Below are 25,847 nucleotides of genomic sequence, written 5' to 3'. Positions count from 1 at the left end.
CAGGTGAAAGGGGAAAATATGAATATTCAGGTCCATCATCATAAAATACTGACCTGCTCATTGGCAGATCCAAACGAAAGGCACTGAACAAGAACAGGTACAACCCCAGCTTGAACAGTTATTTCTACAGGAGGCATTGAAGTCTGTGAAAGTAGTCGTCTCAATCTGCGGAGAACCTCCATCTTTTTCTGAAAGGATCCTTTACCTCTGCATTGAAAGGCAGACAAATGAGACACAGAAAGATTACAAGTTATAAGGAAGAGCAAGAGAACTAGAACATAAAGATTGTGAAAAAGACATCAAATGTACTACTTTTAACTATAACATCAACTATTAAATGTTAATCTATTATATTGAATAACATCTTCAAAACATAGTCAAATGGGATGAGCTCAAATGGCAGGACTTTCATAATGGAGGCCTGTGTTCAAATCCACAGGAGACATGTTACCGGTGTAAAAATGTAAAAATGTTGAATCTTCAATCAGGTAAAACTACCACATTCAATTTTGAGTGTGGCGTACCCTAATGGATAAGACCAAGAGCAAGTCATCAATGAATTTGAAGGAAGAGATACCCCTTGTTTGTGGCATCTAAGCCAAAAATCACCTCACAAGGAAATATACTAACACAGGTTTGAGTATAGGTACGTGGGTATGGTATGCTGGTACAGTATAAATTTTTACTATTGACGGGTGTTTTATGACCACACCAACACAGAATAAAGTTTCCAACGGTCACTCTATCCTCTCTTGAGCAAAGACCCCTCAGATGCTAAGATTGAGAAGATCATAGAGGCGACTCCAAGGTTCCTACTGCGAAATTGCAACTTTACGTTGGATATCAGCTCATTTGGCTTGATATTTTGTTGGTAATCCAAGGGGAACTTACATGCAATGAAGAAGACTTGAACAAATTTGTATTTCAAGGACATTTTGCAAATGATTTGGCAATGATAAGTGTTTTTTGGAGCTTTTCTCTAAATAGGAAAGGGCTTTGAAAGGTTCTATTCTAAACCTAAGGATAATGATTTCAATGGATAGCGCTTTGATGGACAAACTCTAAATAAACTAAGTTCTGCTTTGCCAAGTTCAACTACAACTATGCTAGCACCGGTGCAATCTTTCAAGGCTTATGCAAGAGATTTTCATATCGCAATGAACACCATTATAATGAACAATGAACATTAATGATTGAAGTTAAGCATCCATAAAGTGGGGAGCTCAGACCAACTTTACACTGCAAATAGAAATCATCTAAGTGCAAAAAGTATGACCTATAGAGATTCATTAGACACCATCACATTCTCCATTAAAATCAAAGTGCTTCATCTAACAACTTGAAACAAATCTAATCTAAGTGAGCAAGAGAAACCATGCGACTTCAAATAACTCAAGTAATCACGAAATTCAATGAATCGCTCTTATTATCTTGATAGCTTATAGCAACAATTTCTTACAAATTCTCCCTCTCTTTACAGATAAAGGGGTCAACCCCTTTTATAGGCCTCAAAATGAAAATAGACAGCCTAGATTACAATGAGATCAACAACTAAGATCCACCCATGCAAAACCCTAATTAGGGTTTGACCAAGAAGGACCAAATGTGGCACCAAGTAGTGGACATGATAATAAATAAGGAATCATGCCCATTTGCATTTAATAACCCATTACTCCTAAATAAGGTGTCCAACTTGCATTAAATGACCCACTAATCCATCAAAGCGCCCACTATGCATTAAATGACCCGTCACTCCATGCATTTAATAGATTCTTGCCCAAAACAAGATGACCATTATCTCTCTCCTTGATGGCAAATGCAAAGAATCTAGTCATGACGGCCTTGAGCTCTCCTATGGAGACACTTGGCAGAGTCTCCAACTTATATTCCAACATAGCAATATCCTTTTCACACTTAGAGAAAAACTTCTCCTATCTTGGTACAATCTCCTGGGTCTTTGCGCACTATGCTTGAGAACAAGGAAACATTCTCCAAACGTTCCTTCAAGAAGGATTCCATGAAGAAGAATTCATGCAACTTGTCCTTCAGGCTGTCCACTGTCAACTCTTCGTCGGTTAGTCTTTTTGCAAACAATGCTTCGATGGTATTGAGGATTTCCTCCTGAATTTTCTTGACCATTGTCCTCAATAGAGATGACTCCATATTAGATCTTTCAAAGAATTCCTTCGCAGTACTTACTGCATAGAACCACCGAGGGAAGTCATATGCTTCATTTTCTTTGATGACTTCTCCATCTATCAACACTTACCTGGTAATCTCCATTAGTACCTCAAGACGTGGAATAGTCAAATCTTGATAGATGTGCGTATCCTCCCATGAATTGTCCATGCTTTCCAATCTACCAAGGATAGCCAGGATCCTACAATAGAACTAAGCCAAATCTTCAATGAATTTGCAAGTTGTAATGAAGATGTTCTCTACTCATTCCTTAGAACATGGAGCGATTTTCCTTATTTCTTCAAGTCCATCCACTAACTCCTTTGGAAGAGAAGAGGGAGGGACAAAAGTCTAATGTTCCTCTCTAAACAGATGCATTAAACCTCGTACATACTCACATAAGGGTTCGGCTGGCCCCACCAAGACACCAAATAAATATTAAAATATAACAAACCCTAATGTAATGAATAAAACAAACAAAAGAAAGAAAAAGACAATCATTTTGACATTTGCAAAATAGGAAAAGAGCAGCAAGAAGAGAAGAAGCATCTGGTTAAGGAGTGAACAGCAGATGAACGAGGAGCTTAGGCCATCAAATCTACTCCACTAGAGGTATGTTTTTCATTTTGCATGTTTTTGCAATTTGTTTTAGATTTTTTCAAGTTTTTTCCAAGTGTTTTTCAATTTTTTGAACAAAAATGGAGGGCATTGTGGGTTTATTTTGTTTATTCTTTAACTTGCAGCTCTATTTGACATTCTCATACTAACAAAATCATGAGCAGCTATGGAAGTGGTAGTGAGAGTAGTGATAGTGAGAATGAAGAAGTTGAAATTGAAGAAATTCAAAGAACTAGACATAGAACTAGAAGTGGGGCAGCCATTAGGGAGACTTCAAGAACTATGAATGTAGCAGGGGCAAGTTCAGCCACAGCCCCAAACCCATTTGAATGTCCTTCCCAAATCCTCAAAGAGTTTGCAAAAGGACCATTCAACCCCAAAAAACCTCTATTACAATTTGCTACAAGAGTTGACAAAGATAAGAAAAAAAATTCAGGGGGTAGTAGAGTATGGGAGTGTCATTTGTGCCACAAACAATATAGGGGCAGCTATACTAGGGTCCATTCCCATGTTTTGTGGTTAGGTGGTCAAGGGGTGAGAGGTTGCAAAAAAATAACTCAAGCTCAAAACATTGAGGCAACTAGATTGCATATGGAGGGGGAAGCATTAAGTAGAGGGACTTAATAGAGAGTATCAGTTTGCAGGTTACTGTGTCAAATTCAATGGATGATGCTTGTCATGGGGGAGAGGGTACCACTTCTAGTAGAGGAAAGGCAAAGAAGACTAAGAGAGAAACTAATGTTGCTGATTTGTTTAACATACAAGCACGAGATAAGGCTAAAGCCTCTATTGCCAAGTTTTTTTTTCTCATGGCATACAATTCCATGTCTCAAGTTCATCATATTACAAACAAATGTTCAAAGATGTCATATGTGCTGGCCCCTCATTTGTTCCAACTGGAGAAACTAAGCTACGCACCACCCTTCTTGATAAAGAGTACTCCAAGGTGACTATTTTGATGGAGGATATGAGACAAACATGGATGAGGGATGGATGCTCCATAATTATGGATGGATGGACTGATATCAAACATTGGCCACTCATCAATCTTATTGTCACTAGCTCTGCAGGCTCTTATTTTCTTATAGCTGTATATTGTTCAGGTAAAAGGAAGGATGCAGCCTTCCAATTTCAGATTTTGAGAGAAGCCATAGAAGAGATTGGAGCTTCTAATGTTCTACAGGTGGTGACTGATTCAGCCCGTGTGTAAGCTAGCTGAATTGATGGTGGAGAGTTCTTATAAGCACATTTTTTGGACCCCATGTTATGTGAATGCATTGAACAATACCTTGAAGGACATTGGGAAAATTGATTGGGTGAAGGCAATGGTGCTAGAGGCTAGAGATGTGCAAATGTTCATTTGCAACAATCACACTTCACTTGCATTGTTTAGGGCATTTTCGAGGAAGGAATTCCTCAAGCCCATGGAGACTAAATATGCCAGCTACTTTATTTTGTTAGAGAGGATGCTTGAGGTCCAAGAGGCTCTACAATCCATGGTGGTCAATGCAGAGTGGGTTACACCAAAGGGCAGAAGTGTGAAACAAAAAATCGTTGATGACAACTGGTGGTCCACAATGAGGTAAGAAAATTGGCATTGCTGATTTTATTACTTAATTTTTAAAATGTTCATTTTTATTAAATAATTTAATGATTCATTGAATATTGATTAATATAATTTTCTAACTTGTAACTTGTTTGCACTTGCAGATACATTTACTCCTTCATTGAGGCTATTGTTCATGTGATTAGATATGTCAATACCGACTCTCCTAACCTTGGAGAGATTTATGAGACCTTTGATAGCATGCTTGGACAGATCAAGCAAGCTATTTATAGCACGGACCCCACTTTGGGATATTATGACAAGCCTCTTAGGCCCATTGTGATGCGACGGTGGAACATTATGAACAACCCACTTCACATGGCAGCCTATGCTCTCAATCCCAAATAGTACGCACTGAGACTTGGGAGAGTGCCTCCATCTAGTGATGAAGAGTTGAAAGATGGATTTTTAAGGCAATTTCAAAAATGTATAATGAAGATGAATCTACCAAACTCCGCACACAGTGGCTTAATTTTGTCAATCTTCGTGGTCCAACGTTTGGCAGACTTGAGGCGAGGTCGGATAGAGCTACATTAGCTCAAACTGATCCTACTGGATGGTGGACATGGCATGGTAGAGATGCACCAGATCTGAGAGTACTTGGCATTCGTCTTCTTTCATAGGTTGTCAGTTCCTCTGCTACAGAGAGGAATTGGTCCACATATAGCTTCATCCAATCAGTCAAGAGGAACCACCTTACCTCTAGACGATCGGAGAAGTTAGTGGTTGTTCATAGTGCATTGCGGCTACAAGATCACCAGACTCCTGAGTATCGTTAGACTCCAACCTTATGTTGGTATGTCAATCTTGAAGATGCTATGCACGTTGAGGAGGACAAGACACCTCCAGGATTGCTTGGGGTTCCATTAGTTGAGGAGGCAGCCCCTCATATTGATAGTGACTCAGACAAAGACTCTAGCTCTGATCTTGATTTGGACTCTTAGTCTTAGACCTACCATGTGCTAATTATGGACAGCCATATATTTTCTTAGTTTATCTGGACATTATGATAGATAGCTGATTATGGACTTCAATGTTTTAACTTTTCTATTTACAGTTTATGTCATCTCATAGTTATGGATGTTTAATATTTAATATTTATCATTTTATGTCTATTATGGATGTTTATGACATATGTTTGTTGGCAATGATAGATAAAAGCATTTGAATTTTGGTAGAATGTTTGTCAATTCTCTTGTGAAATCTCAATTCAAGTCTAATGCAATGTATTAATGTCTATGATGAATGCTTTACCATTTTTATGATATGCATATTTGAAATTTCTCTATATTTGTTAAAAAAACCCTATTTTTTTAAAAGTCGTCCCCTGTCGTCCCCCCGTAAAATGACCCAAAAGTACCCATGTACCGGAAACACGTCCCGACGTCCCCTACCGTCCCTGTTCCCAAAACTCCGTGGAATATAGCTAAAAATAGACACTACTAAAAATAGTAAGTTTGTTTAAACCCAAAATTAGGCCAATCCGAGCCATAGTGAAATTTACTAAAAATAGTAAGTTCTCATAATTCGCTCAAATGTCACTGGTAGCTTCCTTGAAGGGTTCTCTTTTCAATGCTTCGCTAAAGTTTCACAATGCCCTAGTTTACTAACCTCATTTCTAAGTTTGAAGGATAAAAACCCTAAAATAGACAATACATGCTTCCAGACAGCCAAATTTCATCAAAACACTTCCAGACTTAGCCAAAATTTACCTAAACACTCGAGGACTTGAGGAGATTGAAGAAATTGCTGCCGGGCTACCCAAAAGACCACAACCAAAAGACCAAGTGGATAAAAATGTAGGGGGTCCTTGTTGTGACGTTTTCACACTTCGCGCCATTGCAAATGGGGACCCCACTTTTTCACTTTCTAGGTTAGTTGTCTTAGCTTAGCCATTGGTAGTTGTCAAGTCTTTGCTATTAGCCTTTTATTTGTAGTTGCTCAGGAGCTGATCAAGTCTCTTTCTTTAGGATGAAGTGAGGTACAACACTTACTTTGCCATCCAAAGCTTCCGATCTACCTTTTCCAACACTACCAATGGATGCCCAAGCCTGGTCACTTCTCATCCATCTAACTTCTCCCTTCTCCCTTCCTTCCATCTTTCCATCTCACTCCATCATTCATTCCTTCTACTTCCTACCATTCACCTTCTCCCATCTCATTCCATTTCCTAACCTCCCTTCCCTAAACCTCATATCTTCTATTCACCCTACCTTCCTCTAACCTTCATCCCCACTTCCTACCTTTCTTCTACCTGTCATACCCTCCATTCCCTACACTTTTTAACCTATATCTCATACCCTTTACTCCCTTTAGCCTACCATCCACACTTCATACCCTTTATCCCTTTATTCCCCTAAGCTTACCTATCCTAATCCACCTTCCTTTCCTTAGCCTAACCCCCATCTCATCCTGGCCTACCCTTCCACTACCCCTTATACATCCCTATTCACTTTCAACCCACAACATCCTAACATTCATCTTCCTCTCCTTGCCACGCATTGCTTGGGCCCACCAAAAGTTTGGAAAGAAGGTAAAAAATTTAAGGCACTTTTAAAAGAAAACATCCACCTCACCATTTCCTTGCAACGTGTGGAACTAAAGATAAGGAAGTTGGCCTTCGAAATAAAAAAACATGTCACTTAAACAAAAATTGAGGATTAAATTCAAAATCAGATCATGAAAGGTGCAATTCGTGAGGACAAACAAGTTGTTCATAGTCCCACCACCACCACCACTAATACCACCATCAGTTGTAGTTCCACTACTACCACCATCAGTCGTAGTTCCACCACTACTTGTAGTATCACCACTGGCCGCACTAGCACCTTCGGCAGAAAGCACTATGGTGACTAAAGAACCCACCAAGATTGATGATTGGCTTGGCATGTTGGGGGTACCAATGGATGTCCATCCACCAGATTCGCCAAGGTTTGTAACCAAGGGTCTAGAGCCACATGAGACGGAGGTCATCGCCCTGGCAATTCACACTAAATCGAGCCCTTCAAAGCCTCATAGCTAGTCCAACCAACTATAGAGGTTGTCATGGATATAGAACCGAAGACAATCCTACAAGCACTTTTGAAGGCCAACCCCTCAAAAGAGGAGGGTTCGAGTGAGACTGAGTCGGAGGGGATTTCTATTGAGATTCACCGACCAGATGCATATGACATCCTTGGCATAGTCTAAGGTTACCTCACAGAGCTTCAATCTATGGCCACGATGATGCACAAGGTCGAGGAGATTTCTCAACAACTCGAAATCAGCCACAATATGTTGGTAGCGAGCGAAGCCAATGGGATCATCACATTCATGCAAATTGAGTTCAAAGGGGAGTTCTTCAAGTTCTTTGTCTCACATGGATGGACGGGAGTGGAGACAGTCGAGATGTTGGTCGTTTGGCATCTAGGTAGACCGCTAGTTAGAGGGAGACATTGTAGGGTACTCTCAGCACTTTGTGGCATAGAGACCAGTTATAGGGACATTTTTATCTAGTTGCACCAATAGATTGCTTCAACTGAAGAGGCCACATAATTGAGAGATAGAGCCCTTTGGCAGGCTGAGACTGCTCGAGAAGAGTTGGCCAATCACATACGGATGTCTCAAGAGCAGTTAACTCAGCTTACGGTAGTAGATCATTCACAGGTGACAACCCTGGAGATGACTATGGCTGAGCGAGATACACAATCAGCCAAGCGAGATAGGCAGCTAGTTGAGTAGGCCAAACAAATAGTAGAACAAGAAATTACATTACATGATAGAGAGCAAGAGTTAGAGAAGACAAAAAGCCAATTGACGGAGGCTGCTCACATGGTGAAGGCAGCCCAAGAGTGTGAGCTAGTGGCCAATCAGCATTTTCACCAGCCTCTACTACATCAACATCTACATCCTCAGTGCATCTAGGGATGTCTTCTCATCCTCCCTCCTCTCAATAGAAACTTCTTTAGTTTTGTAATTTACAGCTCCCAACTTATCTTGCCTAAAGAAAGCTTTTAAACACAATAGGGTTGTCTCTTCAAAGTTACATCCCTTGGATGAAGGGAAATTCATCTTGATTCCTGAAGAAGTAATTGATTTTAGGAAGTGCATGTTGAGGAAGACCAATATCAAAGAGTATCTAGTCAAGTGAAAAAACCTTCCCATTGGGAATACTACTTGGGACAGTGATAAATTTTTGAAACATCTAGACTTGCAATTGCTTGAGGACAAGCAATTTTAGGGAGGGAGGGTTGTAATGTCCCTTTCTCAAGCATAAACAATTTGAGAGCAATTAGCCTATGGTGGGCAATTTTGGAGAGCACAGGATTGATCAAGCAATAGTTTTGTTTATGGCAATGAGTTTAGGTGATCTTGGTAAGCCTCATGATACTTTCATAATGTGATTCCATCTTTGGGAGCTCTCCGAACTTTTTGGAGAAACAAACTATTTTTAGAATGACACCAAGTTGCTTCAGTTCAACATCCTAACTCCTCAGAAGCATTATGATATGGTTATAAATTCACATACATCTCATTTTGATACTTTACACAACTTAAGTGAATAATTAAATTATTTAATACTTATAACTTAAGTTGTCCTAAGGAGGACAATCAAAAAAGCAACTAAGGTATTATTATTTAATAACAAGTGATTTAAGTTGTTGCTTCAAGGAGACACTTAGGCACAAGGTAGACTTTACTCAAATAAATGATTATTATTTATTTTAAAAAAGAACTTTATAGGGAAAGGAAAAAAGTAATATTTTATTTCCTCTGGTGTGTTATAGGTAGAGATTGTGAGCTCATTGTTGAGGTTAGACATGTTATGATATTTGCTTCTGCATCCAAGAGAACCTTTGTTCATCTAAAATTTTCTTAAGGATGAAAACCCTCTTGAAAATATATATATATATATATATATATATATAGTAATATTTTATTTCCTCTAGTGTGTTATAGGTAGAGATTGTGAGCTCATTGTTGAGGTTAGACATATTATGATATTTGCTTCTGCATCCAAGAGAACCTTTGTTCATCTCAAATTTTCTTAAGGATGAAAACCCTCTTGAATATATATATATATATATATATCATGGAATGGAAACTCCCCTAACTGGTCTTGGTGATTTCATACGAGAGCCACAAAAGTGCCTGAAAGTGAAATTCGGGTAATCACAATAAGCTTCATGATGCTTTTTAGAATGTGATCCCATCCTTTTGGAAGCTTTCCAAACTTATTGGAGAAGCAGGCTATTTTTAGAATGACACCAAGTTGCTTCAGTTCAACGTCCTAACTCCTCAAAAGCATTATGCTACAATTAGAAATTCATAATCATCTCATTTTCATGCTGTCCACAACTCGGGTGAATAATTAAATTATTAAATAGTTATATCTTAAGTTGTCTTAAGGAGGATAAATCAAAAAGGCAACTAAGGTATAATTATTTAATAACAGGTGTTTTAAGTTGTGCCTTCAGAGAGATGCATAGGGACAAGGGGGGCTTTACTCACATAAAAGATAATTATTTATTTTGAAAATAGAATTTTTGTAAGGAAAAGAGGAAAGTAATATTTTATTTCCTCCAATGTTATACAAAGAGGTTGTGAGCTCATTGTTGAGGTTAGACATGTTATGATAGTTGCTTCTGCATCTGACACAACCTGTGTTCATCTCTAATTATTTTAAGGATGAAAACCCTCCTAGTTGATCTTGGTGGTTTCCTACATGAGCCACAGTTGTGCCTGCAAGTGAAGTTTAAGTTTGTTGCTGTAAGAATCGAGGTATTCAATGTTTTTTGACAATTTATTTTTTGATTTGTTAATACTGTTTATATGAGCATTCAGTTTGGAAGACTAAAGAGTGGTAAAAGGAGGTCATACCAGCTCCTTAATGCAGGTCGTACCCTTCAGTGTTCTGGCAAGGCATTGGTGCTAGATCATAATGACTCTTTGTGCCTGATTTACAACCATTTGAGATGCTGTTCTACTGTTCAATGCTTACTGTACTATTGAAAGTGCAAAAAAACATCATTCTAAGGACGTTGTACCATGTTGCACTGAGAACTAGAGGATGAAACACCTCTCTTTGGGTGCTCATTTTTCTCCGTTTGGGAGGACCTAAGGTTTGTCATATCATGCCAAGTGTTTACCAAGTACACTTTGCTGGTTATTGATGAGTTTCTTGGCATTTGCATCTGCTGTTCCTGTTTCATCAACAACTCAGTAAGCTATTACAGAGCTCTAAATGTCTGGTTTTCATTATCAGTTTGATAAATTATCTTTTCCTATGTATTCGGATGTGTAGATGAATTTTGGAGTGTGTTTTCATAAGTTTGCAATTGGGTGGTTTTGGTAAGCTTCTAAGCAGTGTTTCAATGTATGGGCATGTGTGCTTCAAACCTATTTAAGCAGTGTTATTGATATCAGCAGTACAAAGTGATATCAGTACTGCAATCAGCTTCTTACATCATCTTTTCAGGTATTATCAAGTGGACTAACGGATTATTTGTTGTGAAAATAATATCCTATTTATTGAGCATATTCCATGTATTTACAACAGTGCTTATTAAAGTAATTATGTAATGTTTCTATAAGGGTCATTCAGTTAGTTAGTTTAGGATCTTTTCCTTTTCATGTTTAGTTTCTTTTTAGAATGTCTGCTTTCGTGTTTCTATTCTCAATCGTTTCCATAATGGAAAGATCCTCTTGTAATTTTCTATATAAGGAGTATTCCTCTCCTTAATTAATAACGACATCAAATTATCATTTCATGGTATTAGAGCTTAGGTTCTTTTTTGGCGAATTTTTCTAGTAAAAAAATTCATGGGTTTTCTAATTGTTTTTCATAAAAAATATGTAAGGATTTTGGTTGATTTTTTCCGACAAAAAACCATGGAAGGGTTTTGCTTGATTTTTTCCACAAAAATCATGGAACAGTCTAAGGGGGTTTGTACAATTTTCTCCTCAAAAATCATTGATGGGTTTTCTGATTTTTTTCCACAAAAAATCATGGAGGGTTTTGAGGGCCGCGACTACTATGTGTTAGGTCTCTTTCCACATGATGACAAGGTGGTCCGCTATGTGAGGATTTTTTGGCAGAGACTAGGAAGGTTTTTAATCTACAGTATTTTTGGGTTTTCTGATTTTTTCCATAAAAAAATCATGTTGGTGAGTTTTCTGATTTTTTCCAAAAAAAATCATGGTGGAGGGTTTGATAATTTTTCCACAAAATCATGGTTTCAATTTTTTGCTGATCTTTTTTGTAAACAAAAATCGAAGTTTTTTGAGAAGCTGATAAATTAGTGTCTCTGGATAAAGGCAGGGATGACTTTGTTACCCAACATCAAATTGGAAGGATTGTGGTAGAAGGATTATGGTAAACTTGATCATATCTGATGCAGAGGAAGGACAAAACTAGATCATCAATCTCATGTTTGACAATGTTCCCAACTCCACCATTGGTGTGACTCATGGCACTCTCCTAGACTTCAATCCAAAGAAACGGGACTCGGACTCGGCTGGACTCGGGAAAGTCAAAAACTCAAGAAATTTAGAGATTTTTAAAGATTTTGGACCCCAGTCTATGTCTAGCTGAGTATGGCTAAGTCTGGTGAGTCTGACCAAGTCCAAGCGAGTTTGGACCCCAAACTCGGCCGATTCCGAGTCCGAGTTTGTTGGACTCGTGGGGGGTGAGTCAGACTCAGACTCATCGAGTTTGGGCGATTTCTGGCAATTTTCATTTCTCTGGAGGTGAGTCGGACTCGTGGGGGGTGAGTCGGACTCGGACTCGCCGAGTTTGGGCTTTTTCTGGCAATTTTCATTTCTCTGCTTCTATCACATGACCATTCCTAACACCCTTGAACATAACCAAATGGAAACTCCCAAACCTCATGATTAGACCTTAATGTGTGACACAATGACCATCACTCTTCCTTGTGGGGTCTTCTTACAAATTCAAGTCCTAGGTTCTTCAATTTCAGATTCTCATGATTAAACCAAAATGACATCTCTCATGAACTAGGCCAACAACCATGATTAAACCACTGACTTTGAGATCATATCAATTCCTATTCAATTGGTTTGCTTGAGTGTTCAATGACTAAACACAACAATGCACTCCTATTGTTCTTAACACTATCTATGTGCTCACTGTGGCATTCAGTCCTTAAGAACAGTCAATACATAATGGACTCCAACTTCTCCAAAATGATTCAACAAGCACTCATATAGGTCAATGGGACCACTACACATCCTTCCTTGCACTTATCCAATGGTCAAAGGTCTTAACTACACTTCATTCCTCTCTTATCCACTGATCTCTCCTTTCACAGTCTGATATACTCAGAAAATCAAACTTACTGGTGAAAAGAAACACGTGCAAACCTTGACATCAGGACCAGAGGCTTTGGAATCTTGTAGAGCATGTTATTACAGACCTCTCAACAAACGTGTACCATTTTTCACTGTAGGAAGATGGAGATATTACATTTTGTTTGTTTGTTGTTTGCCCTGGATAGGGTTTTGACCAACTTGCAAAGAAAATGCTCTAACTTTCAAAATACTCAATGAAATTTGATGAGACCAAAAGCAAATGAAAGTAGATTCACAGCCCTAAATTCTCCAATTGGATTCAGACCAATAGCAGTCCGTACAAATCCATACTATTCATTTTTGTAGAATGTCTTTCAAGTCCAATAGGTCTCGGGTCATTAAATTCACTGTACAATCCGTACCAAATGAAATAGCAGAAATATTGCAAGAAAACACAAGGAAAATTGCTCCAAATTGACTCCAATCTTCATTCCCAAGTTCATCAACCCCTGGGGTTGTGTTTACAAGACATATTTATGCCATACCAATTAGTTTCTCACCCCCAACATTTAACAACTTTTTGAAAAGTTGTTACAAAATGAACAGTTGTCATACAACACTGACAACAAATGAGTAATTTTTACATCTTTTACCCTATTGGCCTAAAACTTCACAAAATGATCCAATATGATCTCTAATGGTCCAAAATGACCTTATTTACACAAAACAAGACAAAAACTCAAATTTTGACTCTTGGAGGCATGTTAGGACCTATGGGTGCTCCTGCACCATACTCCCAAGGAAAAGAAAACTCAAGTTGCACCTGAGTATAGGTCTGCAACTAAGTAGCCATGATTGACAACATCTTCTTCAGACATCCATGAAGTATCTTCCATGGAAAGACCTCGCCACATGACCAAGTATTGCAAATAAGGCCGGTTCCTTATATTCTTGAGTTCCTTTGTTGCAAGAATGCACTCCAACTTCACATGCTTGCTTGGTGGAAGATCCTTCACCCATTCCTCATCTAAGAGCACTGTTGAACCTGCATCATCACCTGCAACAACTTCCCTTCCATCCTGGCAATGAACTTCCTTCATCTTCACACCAACTTTGTACTTGGAATTGTCAATGTTCCTTTTTAGGTTATCCTTGACCCTTTCACCCATTCCTATCATCTCATCCATCTCCTGTTGTACCTCTTGAGGTGCTTCTTGATCAGGAATACTAAACTTGGGCATGAAAGCAATTGAATGGCCAATGTCCACTTTTGAAGGCAAAGAGTTGACAATCTCTCCTACCATCATATCCATATACTCCTTAAGCAAATCCTGAATCCTCAAAGTCCAATCAGCAACCTTCGCTACTGTCATAACCTTACTAGGCTCTGGAATGGCTGTAAGGTCCATGTCTTCAGCTTCTCTTGGCTTTATGAACTCCTTCCTACCCACCATCATCACATTAGATTGCATTGGCTGTCCTTTGGCTTCATCCTTCAATGGTGTCAAGGTATAGGAGACCCCATCTTTCTCTATCTCATAAACATTCCTCCTTCCATCATACTTGGCATATCTATCAAATTGCTATGGTCTACCAAAGAGTACATAGCAAACATCCATAGGGATGATGTCACACAAGATTCTATCCTTATATCCCCCTATATGGAAATCTACCCAACTTTGTGCATTCACGAAAACTTGTTGACCCTTATTTAACCAAGAGACATTGTATGGGGTGGGATGAGGCAATCTCTTCAAATTTAACTTCTATACCATTTCAACAAAAACCACATTGTCAGTACTACCAGAATCAATGATAACCTTGCAACATTTACCTTGGCATTTGCATGTAATCCTGAAGAGTGACTTTCTCTGTGGTAGTTCCTCCTCCATAGTCACTTTGATCAAGGTTCTTCTCATCAACAAGGATTCTCCACTTTCTGGATCAGCATTGTGTGATGGAGAGTTAACGCTCTCATTATCCTCACCTTGTACAATCTGATTTCTTCTTTCACCTCCAAATGAAGTAGTGGACTAATTTTCAAGGCATTGCCATGCTTGATGGCTTGCAAATTTATTACACTTATAACACTTCCCAATGAACCCACTTGATCCTCCTCTATTCCCAAATCTGATCTTCTTCCTCTAAAACTGCCCCTTGAATCTGAGGTTTGTTCCTGTGCATTACTTGTCTCTCCTTCAAACTTTTGGGACTGTCCTCTACCAGCAAGAGTTGTCCTTCCCCTACCTCTACTATGCTTCTCTTGCTTCCTTCACAACTTTGCTTCAGCCTTCAAGGCTAATTGATAACATTCTTCTACCGTTTTGGGACTAGTGAGACTGAGTTCATCTTGAAGGTTGAATCTTAACCCATTTAGAATCCTTGCCACTTTGTCCACATCCTCTTCCATATGGCCTAATCTGATAGTTAATTTGTAGAATTCTTCGGTGTAGGTTTTCACATCCATCTCTTTTTGTTTCAAATTTTGCAGCCTTCTATATAACTGAATGACATAATCACTAGGTAGGAACTTACCCTTCAACTTTGCCACCATCCTGTCCCATGATGTAAACTTTTCCTTGCCTTTCCTCTTCCTCTTTTCCTGTACATAATCCCACCATAAAGATGCATGTCCCTTCAACTTCGTTCTTGCCAACTTCACTTGTTGCCCCTCAAGTATCTCCTCAAAATCAAAGTATTCATCCATTTCTCCTACCCAATCTAGGAGTTCTTCTCCATTCAAACTCCCTAAATACACTGGTAGGTCCATCTTGACCTTTGGACCATCATTCTTCACAGCCTTAAGAAATCTTTCCATCATCAACTCTTCAACAATTCTTTCTTCTTCTTGTTCTCCTTGTGGTGTGCTTTCTTCACCCACTTCTTCTTCTTCTTCTTGGTCACTCACATCTCCTGTGACCACTCCTCTTCTCTGATTTGTCTCAATTGCATCAAGCCTGGCTTGAAGAATTTCTTTCAACTCCCTCATCTCCCTCATCTCTCTTGCATGCTTCTCCTTCAACTCACTCACCTCTCTAGCAACTAGATTCCCTTTTGAAGGCATCCTTGCTTCCCTTCACTTCAATTTTCTCTCTTCTTCACCAACCTTTGCTCTAATACCAATTTGATGCAAAGGAAGGACAAAACTAGATCATCAATCTCATGTTTGACAAAGTATTCCCAACTCCACCATTGGTGTGACTCATGACACTCTCCTAGACTTCTATCACATGACCATTCCTAACACCCTTCAACATAACCAAATGGAAACTCCCAAACCTCATGATCGGACCTCAATGTGTGACATGACCATCACTCTTCCTTGTGGGGTCTACTTACAAATTTAAGTCTTAGGTTCTTCAATTTCAGATTCTCGTGTTTAAACCAAAATGACATCTCTCATGAACTAGGCCAACAACAAATTACCAGTCCCCCGAAGCCCTATTGTTCTTAACACAACAATGCACTCCTATTGTTCTGAACATTATCTATGTGCTCACTGTGGCATTCAGTCCTTAAGAACAGTCAATACATAATGGACTCCAACTTCTCCAAAATGATTCAACAAGCATTCATACAGGTCATTAGGACCTCTACACATCCTTCCTTGCACTTATCCAATGGTCAAAGGGCTTAACTACACTTTGTTCCTCTCTTATCCACTCATCTCTCCCTTCACAGTTTGATATACTCAGAAAATCAGACTTACTGGTGAAAAGAAACACGTGCAAACCTTGACATCAGGACCAGAGGCTTTGGAATCTTGTAGAGCATGATATTTCAGACTTCTCCACAAATTTGTAGCATTTTTCAACATAGGAAGATGGAGATATTACATTTTGTTTGTTTGATGGTTGCCCTAGATAGGGTTTTGACCAACTTGCAAAGAAAATGCTCTAACTTTCAAAATACTCAATGAAATTTGATGAGACCAGAAGCAAATGAAAGTAGATTCACAACCCTAAATTCTCCACTTGGATTCAGACCAATATCAGTCCATACAAATCTGTACCATTCAATTTTGTAGAATGGCTATCAAGTCCAATAGGTCTTGGGTCATTAAGTTCACTGTACAATCTGTACCAAATGAAATAGCAGCAATATTGCAGGAAAACACAAGGAAAATTGCTCCAAATTGACTCCAATCTTCATTCCCAAGTTCATCAACCCCTAGGATCGTGTTTATAAGACATATTTATGCCATACCAATTAGTTTCTCACCCCCAACCAACCTACAACTAAGATTTAACAACTTTTTGAAAAATTGTTATTACAAAATGAAAAGTTGTCATATAACATTGACAACAAATGAGCAATTTTTACATCTTTTACCCTATTGGCCTAAAATTTCACAGAATGATCCCATATGATCTCTAATGGTCCAAAATGACCTTATTTACATAAAACAACACAAAAACTCAAATTTTGACTCTTGGAGGCATGATAGGACTTGTGGGTGCTCCTGCACCAATATCCATAAGTTCTGTAGAACCAAGGAAGGTCTCAACAGCAGGCCCATGTCGTGGAGCGTCCTGAGGAGAAGGGGACAGCCTTCTATGTATTTGTAGCCAAATGACCTCCAGATTATGTCACATCTTCTATAGGGTAGTTAGTAGAATGACAAATAAGGGAGGGTATTAAAGTAATCATGTAATGTTTCTATAATATTCAATTCAATTAGTTAGTTTAGGATCTTTTCCTTTTCGTGTTTAGTTTCTTTTTAGAATGTCTCCTTTCATGTTTATATTCTCGATCGTTTCCGTTATGGAAAGATCCTCTTCTGATTTTCTATATAAGGAGTATTCCTCTCCTTAATTAACAACAACATCGAATTATCATTTCAGTGCTCAAGTCTGACCAGGTCAATGAATTACGTTAGTTTGTAATGCATTTGATACCTTGTAATATCTTGGATGGCAATTCAGCCAGTGGTTTCATATTTGCATTTTAATGTAATTGCACACTCCATTGACTAATAAGCATAAATAAGGATGGCTTGCTGCCTTGTGTGCCTGTTTTACTACTTGTAATTGCACACTCCATTGAATAAGTGTAGAAGAGCTTCCTTTCAATCTCTTGGTTTTAACTTTTATCCTAGAGAAAGGCTTGGTGAGAATGTCTCCAACCCGCTCATCAATACTAATATATCTCAACTGAATAGCATTCCTTTCCACCATGTCTCCAAAATAGTGATACTTGATCTCCACATGCTTTGACCTATTATGAAATACGAGGTTGGAGTCTCCATCACTCTTGGTGTATTCCAAGCTCACCAAGTATCCATCTATTCAGAAATATCCTGACCTAGGTGTCAGCATAAAGACCTTTCAGCCTACACACATGGAACTCTACCCCATGAATCATAGCCCTCTTACTGCAACAATTTCCCGATCACTAGAGAAACCAACTCGACATGGTCTACTCCCTCTGAACCAATATGACCAAGATCCTTGGAAATCAACTGGAACAGATCCTCTAGTGGCTCCCTCTGAAGCTGAAATGTTAGGCTCCCTCTGAACGTTGATTCTTCCACTTCGAAGAAACGTCTCCAGCCACCAACTCAATCACATGGCAGCAAGCATCAAGTTGCAATCTCTTATGCTTCTTGGTCCGTCCTGAAAGCATCACAAAGAGATTACTAATAGTTTATAGATCTAAACTATCTCGAAGAGAAATACCAATGTTAAAAGTGTGCGTGAATCACTATTCCAATATAATTGCATGAATTAATAGCCACACAGAAAATTCATGAACATTAATCAAACATGGAATACTTATCTCTTGTTTGATGGATCTCAAAACATTAGTCCACTTTCACTATGACGGGGACACGATAGGAGCGATCAGGGCGAGCTTTCAGCTATGGCCGACAAGCGCATCACTATCAAAGTTAGAGTCATCCACAATCCATCCCCTGGTTTGACACCTTACAATATCCAAGCTCTCTGTTTACTTCAATTCCTCCAGGAATAATATTGACCACCCAGATTATGCATAGATACAAATCACCATTGTAATAAATCAAACACAGTCAGAATCAAATCTCCGTCTCTGTTAACAAACTGAAATCCATAGTTCAAATCTTTGACCCTTTGAAGTAATCCGTAGACGCAGATGTAACGTCGGCTGCAAACTTAGCAAAGCTAATTTCTTTTGTCGTTGTCGGTGTCAACCTCCGTTATCATCACCATTAGTCCCTAAGTGAGCGCGTGGCCAAGCTTGGCCATGGAGTAAGCCAACTCTTGGTCACCGTTTTAAAATGATCTTCAATGTGCAATCTCGCTATCCAAGACTTGGTCACTGCCTTTGAATGATACTTGCCGTGTATGTACAGAAAACACAGTGCCAGTTTGACAGTCCACTTATCTGATTACAGCATGTTTTCTTCGAATTTACAACACAATAGCTTTCTTGTTGAATAAGCAATATTTGAAGGGATACCACTCTCATCGATCTTCTAAATTTTTAAATAGAACTTTGTGATAATTCATACAGTTGCAACCGAAGTTCAACTACATTCAACCAATCAACTAACTTCTCGACTTCAAACACTTCATAACCGACTTGTATGTTTTAAATACAAATGTCTAAACAATTGTATGTTTTCCAAAGATGTGCGCTCAGAATCAAGAATCAACTCAACCAAATAAATGCACCAGAATCCGAACTGAAACTTGTGAATTCTGAAACGATTACTAAAGACAAGCCTTTACAATAATGGATGGGTCCGCCCTAGACATTCCTCTGGGCACTTTCAATCTGAAGGCGGACAGCAGAGGAGGTATGATCATCAACTCTGGAACCACCGTTACCATTCTTGATGACGCCGCATACTCTCCTGTATCCTCTGTCGTCTATCTATTGTCTCCCTCTTTGCTCTGTCGTTAGACAAAAGTAAAGAGATATCGCTCCCTTCACCCCTGTCTATTCTTTGATAGCACCAACACCCACATGTATGTCGGAAATGAGGTGCCTCTTCAATTTGTACGTTGTTGCCGGGAATAATCATTATGTTATGTTGTCATATTATGTTTATGTTGTCGTCGATAATAATGAGTTACGACAGTCAGTTAGTTAGTCGTCCCGAAGGGCAGTTGGACGCAACAATTGGTCGCACCCCTTCAGGTATTATATATTGCATACTGTTCCTTCGTAGTGGCATCATGATAGTCGTGTCTAATGTAATGTAATAAGCACTTGATGTACATGGACTGTTGAATTAATACAGAAACTGGTTCTTTAATATATTTCAATTATGTTATGTGCATTTACTTTTTGCGTTTAATCGTTTACCCGTATGTGGCAAACATTTAGCGCCAATTCCTAGACATACTTGGGAAAGGAAGGAGCGGATGGCGTACGGACACGATGGGCCTACTCGTCGGTGAGATTAACCCAAAGGCCGACGCCGCGCAAACGGAACAATCGTCGTGGGACGCAGAGCATGATGGCAAGAGGCGAAGGGAAATTGAACCCTGTAATAATCCCGACACAATGTTGAGATAAATTGTGGCCGAAAGGGAAAATAATTATTAAAAAAAAAAAAAATTTGTGTACATGGTGTGTGCTTGCTATGTACGGAAGTGATTTATGCCAAATATACTAAACAAGGACAAAAATAAAAAGATACAAAGTGACGAATGGGAAGTGGCACAAAGAGCGTTGAATCTTAGACAGCAAATAGAACGAAGGCGTAGGCTAAGGCAGCTTGCCGAGGGACGACCGGCCGAGGGGTTGCTCAAAGGGAACCCAGGAGGTGTCATGGAGGTTGCGGAGGCAGAGATAGATAGAGAGAATTACACTCTCTACGCTGTCGTAGGGTTGCCCAAAGGGAACCTAGGAGTCACGGAGGGTGCCGAAGGAGAACACTACAGTTCGCCAGAATACCACCGTATGGTAAGAAGTTGTGAAGAGTTGGTGGAACAAACAAAGCAAAGTCTAAACCTGATCGATGCTACCAGAGACCTACTAAAGAACTTGTCCATTTCGGAAGACAACTGGAGGGAGACGACTGAAGGTGACGGTATGGCTAACGGTGCCGAGGGAGCACAAAGGTACCATACGGAAGGCAATTTGTTCGGTTCGGGGTCAACAACCTTCTCCGAAGGACCCACGAGTGGAGGGTCAGGTGCAGGAGGTGGAGGCGGAGGATCACCACGTACAAGCACACAAGGCACCAGAGGAGCAAGACCCAGCGGTGGGATGGCAAGTAAGCAGAAGTTGTCGAAGTTCAATGGTGACGGGAAGGAAGATCCCGTCCGCCATTGTTGCACTTGCGAAACCATATGGTCAGCGAACGATGTTACCGACCAAGACGAGTGGGTAACACAATTTCCAACAACCTTAAGGGGAGTGGCCATCGACTGGTACTCCGATACGGATAAGGCCAAAGTCGGCACATGGCCCAACCTGAAGAAGGAGTTCGGGATAGAGTTTCGTCTCCTCAGAGACGACAATGAAATAGTAGTCGAAATCTATGGCACAAAGCAGAACAAGAATGAGACTATCCGAGCCTATAGTCAGCGGCTCAAGGAACTGTTGGGGAAAATGGAGAGTCAACCAACGGATGGGTTGAAAAAGAGATGGTTCGTGGAGGGACTGAAACACTCCATCCGGAAGAAGATGAAAATTGTTCCACCAACCTCGTACGAAGATGCATATAATAGAGCGATTGATCTCGAGAGCAAGACCAAGACATCCAAGAAGAAAAAGAAGGATAGCTCGTCCGAGGATGATGACTCTTCCGAGGGAAGCAGCAGCGATGGCGAGTCCGGCAAAAAGGTGCAAGCCCTGTAGAAGGACATGTTGAGGATGATGAAAGAGCTGAAGGTTATGAAGGGAGGTCCGAGCAAGACTGACGAAGGGGAGCTTTGGTGCACGGAATGTAAGACGGACGGCCACACGAAAGGCTCCTGCCAAAAGAAGGCCTATTGTGATATATGCCAGTTGATGGCATCCCCTACAACATGAAAACACGAAACCAACAAGTATTGCTTATGCAGGAACAACCAACTACATCGGGCAGTACTGGTAGCTCCCAGGCGAACAACAATGCAACATCGGGAGGCTACCAAGATAACCGGTGGGGAGGATGAAACAACAATAACAATACAAGGAGCCGGATCCAATATGACTCCAAAGGCCGACCGATGGTACAATGCAGAGCGTGCAACCAGTGGGGGCACTTCACCCGAGACTGCCCGAAGGGAGTGGCCACACAATATTTGTGCAAATGGTGCGGATCGGGAGACCACGAAGATGCCACCTGCCCGAAGTCTAGCGTCAACTTGCTCAATATCGAGGAAACCAAAGAAGAGGAAGTGTTGGCCGTAACCCGCACCCAAGCCAGACAAGCAATGTGCCCAGACCCAGAGACGGAGAAGCGAAAGGTACGGGAAGCACGGGAAGAAATTGAGAAAGAGATACGAGAAAGGGTGAAAGCGAAGGGTACGGCGAGTACTTCAAGCCGACCAGAGGCGGAGGAGGCTATACTAAATCAAATTTTAAAATTGAAGGTGCCTGTGAAGGTACACGACCTCCTCCAGACGATGCCTCAAGTATGAACGGCGTTGCTGAATAATCTCTCCCAACCACACACCAATACCAACCACCGCACAGATGATCTTAGGGGTCTGCAATAGACCCCATGCTGCTGGCAGTTAACACTAGAAGGAACCCAGGCATTGTGGAGATGGGTATCCTTGGCACCATTCTAACCGATACCATCGTCGATGGTGGATCAGGAGTGAATGTTCTTCCAGAAGAAACCTGGCGGAAGCTGGGGAAGCCGATGTTGTGGCCATCTACATTCAATCTGCTGGGAGCAGATCAGCATGGAATCAAACCCATCGGGACACTGATGGGCCAGCAAGTTACCATCGGAACGCAACCCTTCATACTAGACTTCGTGGTAATCCCACTAAAGAAAAAAGGGTATGATGCGATCTTAGGGAGAGGGTGGCTGGTGGCAGCCAAGGCCACCCACAACTGGAAGAAGAACACCCTGTCTATGGAGAATGGAGGAAGGAAGTTTATCATAGACCTTGGGACGCAGTTGGTTAGTGAGGAACTGGCATCATCTTCAGAATCAGAGAGTGAAGGAGAAGGCTCCAACGACAAAGGGATTCTCAAACTAGGAGAGTGCTCCGAGGATGAGACGGGGTCATTGAACGGGCTCTTCCACTGGCAGATGGAGGATTACGAAATGTTCCAGAGCTACAGGCTCGAAGTAGAGGAACCAGAGCAAGCAACAGAGGAGGTGTACCTGCCGGAATACAGAGAATATTGGAAGGGAGACGCCCCAACCCTCGATGACGTAGATAATCCAAAGATCATTCGTGTCGGCAACGATTGGAACCCTGTGTGGAAAGCCGCAACCTTCAAAATCTTTATTATTCTTCTTCTTCTTCTTATGTACGGGAAGGAGACCGTGGTCCCTGCAGAATTTGTGGTTCCAGGTCTTCGGATGGCCATTGAAAATAGACTTGCCACCAACGGGTCCAAATTGAAACCCTACCACGAGAAACGCGCAGGGGACCCGAGAGGTTGGAAGGACACTCGAGAGTTCGAAGGGGAACCCGATAGGATGGAAGGGGACCTGAGAGGCCAGGCAGGCAACTCGAGAGGCATGGGACTAAAGCGAGAGACTCTCGGGCGAGGCAAACCAATAAAGGGAGATCCCAGAGGCACGAAACCCAAGCCGAATCTGGAAAATTAAAAATAAAAAATAAAAAAAAAATAAAAAGAAAATCATCATTGACAGTGGTGGTGGGACCACCGTGCGGTGGAACTACCATACAATGGACCACCGACGACGGAGGGGGCGATGGAATACCACCGTACGGTTGATTGTCACTTGCGTTGGGCATGCAGAAGGAGGCCCATACGGTGTGTATGGTGGACGGCTGGTCGTGTATGAGGTCGTACAGTGTGTATGGTGGACGGTTGGTCGTGTATGAGGCTCGTATGGTGTGTATGGTAGACGGTTGGTCGTGTATTCGGCTCGTATGGTGTGTATGGTAGAGGGGTGTTGACCGCACGAGAAGGTGGTCGTACAATTGGAGGTGTCAATGTTGTTGTTGGCCGTACGGGGAAGTTGTATGGTCGGGGTGCCATCAGGGACATTACAGTGAAAAAAAAAACGACCAAATTGAAAAATCATTCGATGACGTCTGGAGCCAAGACGCTGAAAATATTAAAGTGGAGAAGAAGGGTTTTGGCATCTTAAAATATCACAGAAATGATGTGCGCCATGGAATTTCGTATGGTTCTGAGGGTTGTAAATTGGTGTTGGCGGCGGGGGCGCTGCCCCTCGACCCCGCAAGGGCGCTGCTCTAGACCCCCAATTTATTTTTGAGCTACAATACACTTTTTGAGTTGGGCGAAGGGCATTCGAGAAGGCAAGGTAAGTGTTGGGTTGTCCCGTACTGTGAGAAAGAAGCCCGAAGCTCAGCGTTGGCGGGAAGCCATAAGCCGTAGAGGGAGACGGATTTGGAGGTTGCGAACAAACAGAGTCTGAGGGAAGGCATTGTAGGCACGCGAAGTCATACGGCACCAGAGAGTTATTTAGTTCAGTTATCAACCTTTAGGGAGTGTGATGGAGGATTTGAGGCATCTCCTAGCCTTTGTGCTCGAAGGTTGTGGCCCCTTTCCAGCATGAATGGTACGCTTTGAGGAACTCGGAGTATGTCTCGGCTGGACGAGAGGTTGCCTTAGTGGATGCATAGAGGGCTTGGGAGGAGCTGACCACCAGGTTGGAGGTAGGAGTAGAGTGAGACTTAGCTCAACGTACCCAGGAGTTGGATGCCAAGAGGGCAGCACGGGTGGCTATCGAGGACAAATTGGCTAGGGAGACAGTATCATTTGAGTAGCAATTGGTGGAGGCTGAGACTGAAAAGTGTGTTTTGCAAACAAGTTTGGTTTAGGCACAGGAGGACTGTGATGTCAAAGGAAGCACTAATGGTGAAATCCGCACTTGAGCATCGGATGGTAGCAGAAAAGGGTTTTCAAGCGAGGATGCAGCAGGTGTATGAGTTCCATGCTCGACTAGCGTTCGCAGTTCCTGCAATTCTCTACCTTGCTTTTGTTTAATGTCATCTCTATTTTGTATAAGTCGTCCGAAGAAGACTTCTTTCTTTGGGGGGATGATGTTGCCGAGAATAATCATTATGTTATGTTGTCATATTATGTTTATGTTGTCGTTAGTAATAATGAGTTACGGCAGTCGGTTAGTTAGTCGTCCCGAAGGGCAATTGGACGCGACGGTTGGTCGTACCCCTTCGGGTATTACATATTGCATACCGTTCCTTCGTAGTGGCATCATGATAGTCGTATCTGATGTAATGTAATAAGCACTTGATGTACATGGGCTGTTGAATTAATACAGAAACTGGTTTTTTAATATATTTCAATTATGTTTTGTGCATTTACTTTCTGCGTTTAATCGTTTACCCGTATGTGGCAAACATATGCCCAGGCAGGAAAGGCAGCCATAAGACTCTTCTCATTCGCATATAGATCCCAAGGAACATTTACGGCAAAAGTATTTCAATATCTGTAAATACCACTGGCTCTGCATTTGTCGTGATAGTGAATAAAGAATTTCCGGAGAGAGGTCTCTGGCTGCTCGATAATATTCCTGACTTTGGCAATTCACAGAATTAAAATTTAGCTCAAACTTGCAAATAATATATCTGCTCCCAAACAAATATTAATTCAAGCTCCTGCCAAGATTTACTGTCGGACACAGCCCTTCACATAAATATTAAAATGAACCTTGAACTCCACGATTATAAGATGCCACAATAATATTACTTTAACTGCAATACTCCTCCAGACATGACTTCACATTATTGAAGTGTCAATATAGTGGAATGTGTTGTTTCCCTGTTTCAGTTTTTTCATCTTGTCTTTGCCTGTTGAACACATGTCCGTATAAAAATCTAGGGCCTCCACTCCCTAGAACGCCTCTACTGCTTGTCCTTACAATAAAGTTGAATACTCTTTCTCAGCCTTTCCCAGTTTTCGCACCTGCTCTGATACCATGTTGATTTTACCATAGGTATTGATTTTTTCTTTTATTGCTGCATATGGGTGCCCATCTACATATTGTCCATTAATCGATTGTATGTGTTCATCACTTCAATTATATATATCG

The 25,847-nt window shown here is 40.9% G+C and overlaps 1 protein-coding gene across 2 annotated transcripts in view; it reads right to left on the bottom strand.

The window, feature by feature from the left end:
- The window catches only part of LOC131064377 (importin subunit alpha-9), a 198,909-nt gene that overhangs the window by 115,304 nt on the left and 57,758 nt on the right, over positions 1–25,847 (bottom strand). For both annotated transcript variants that reach the window (XM_057998494.2, XM_057998493.2), the window contains exon 3: positions 54–207. In XM_057998494.2, the coding sequence (XP_057854477.1) occupies positions 54–207 (154 nt within the window). The remainder of the gene's footprint in view (positions 1–53; positions 208–25,847) is intronic.

This window comes from Cryptomeria japonica, chromosome 7 (assembly GCF_030272615.1).
Source record: "Cryptomeria japonica chromosome 7, Sugi_1.0, whole genome shotgun sequence".
NCBI classification, from domain to species: domain Eukaryota; kingdom Viridiplantae; phylum Streptophyta; class Pinopsida; order Cupressales; family Cupressaceae; genus Cryptomeria; species Cryptomeria japonica.
The sequence above is the reverse complement of the archived record's forward strand: the minus strand, read 5'-3'. Positions and strand labels throughout refer to the sequence as shown.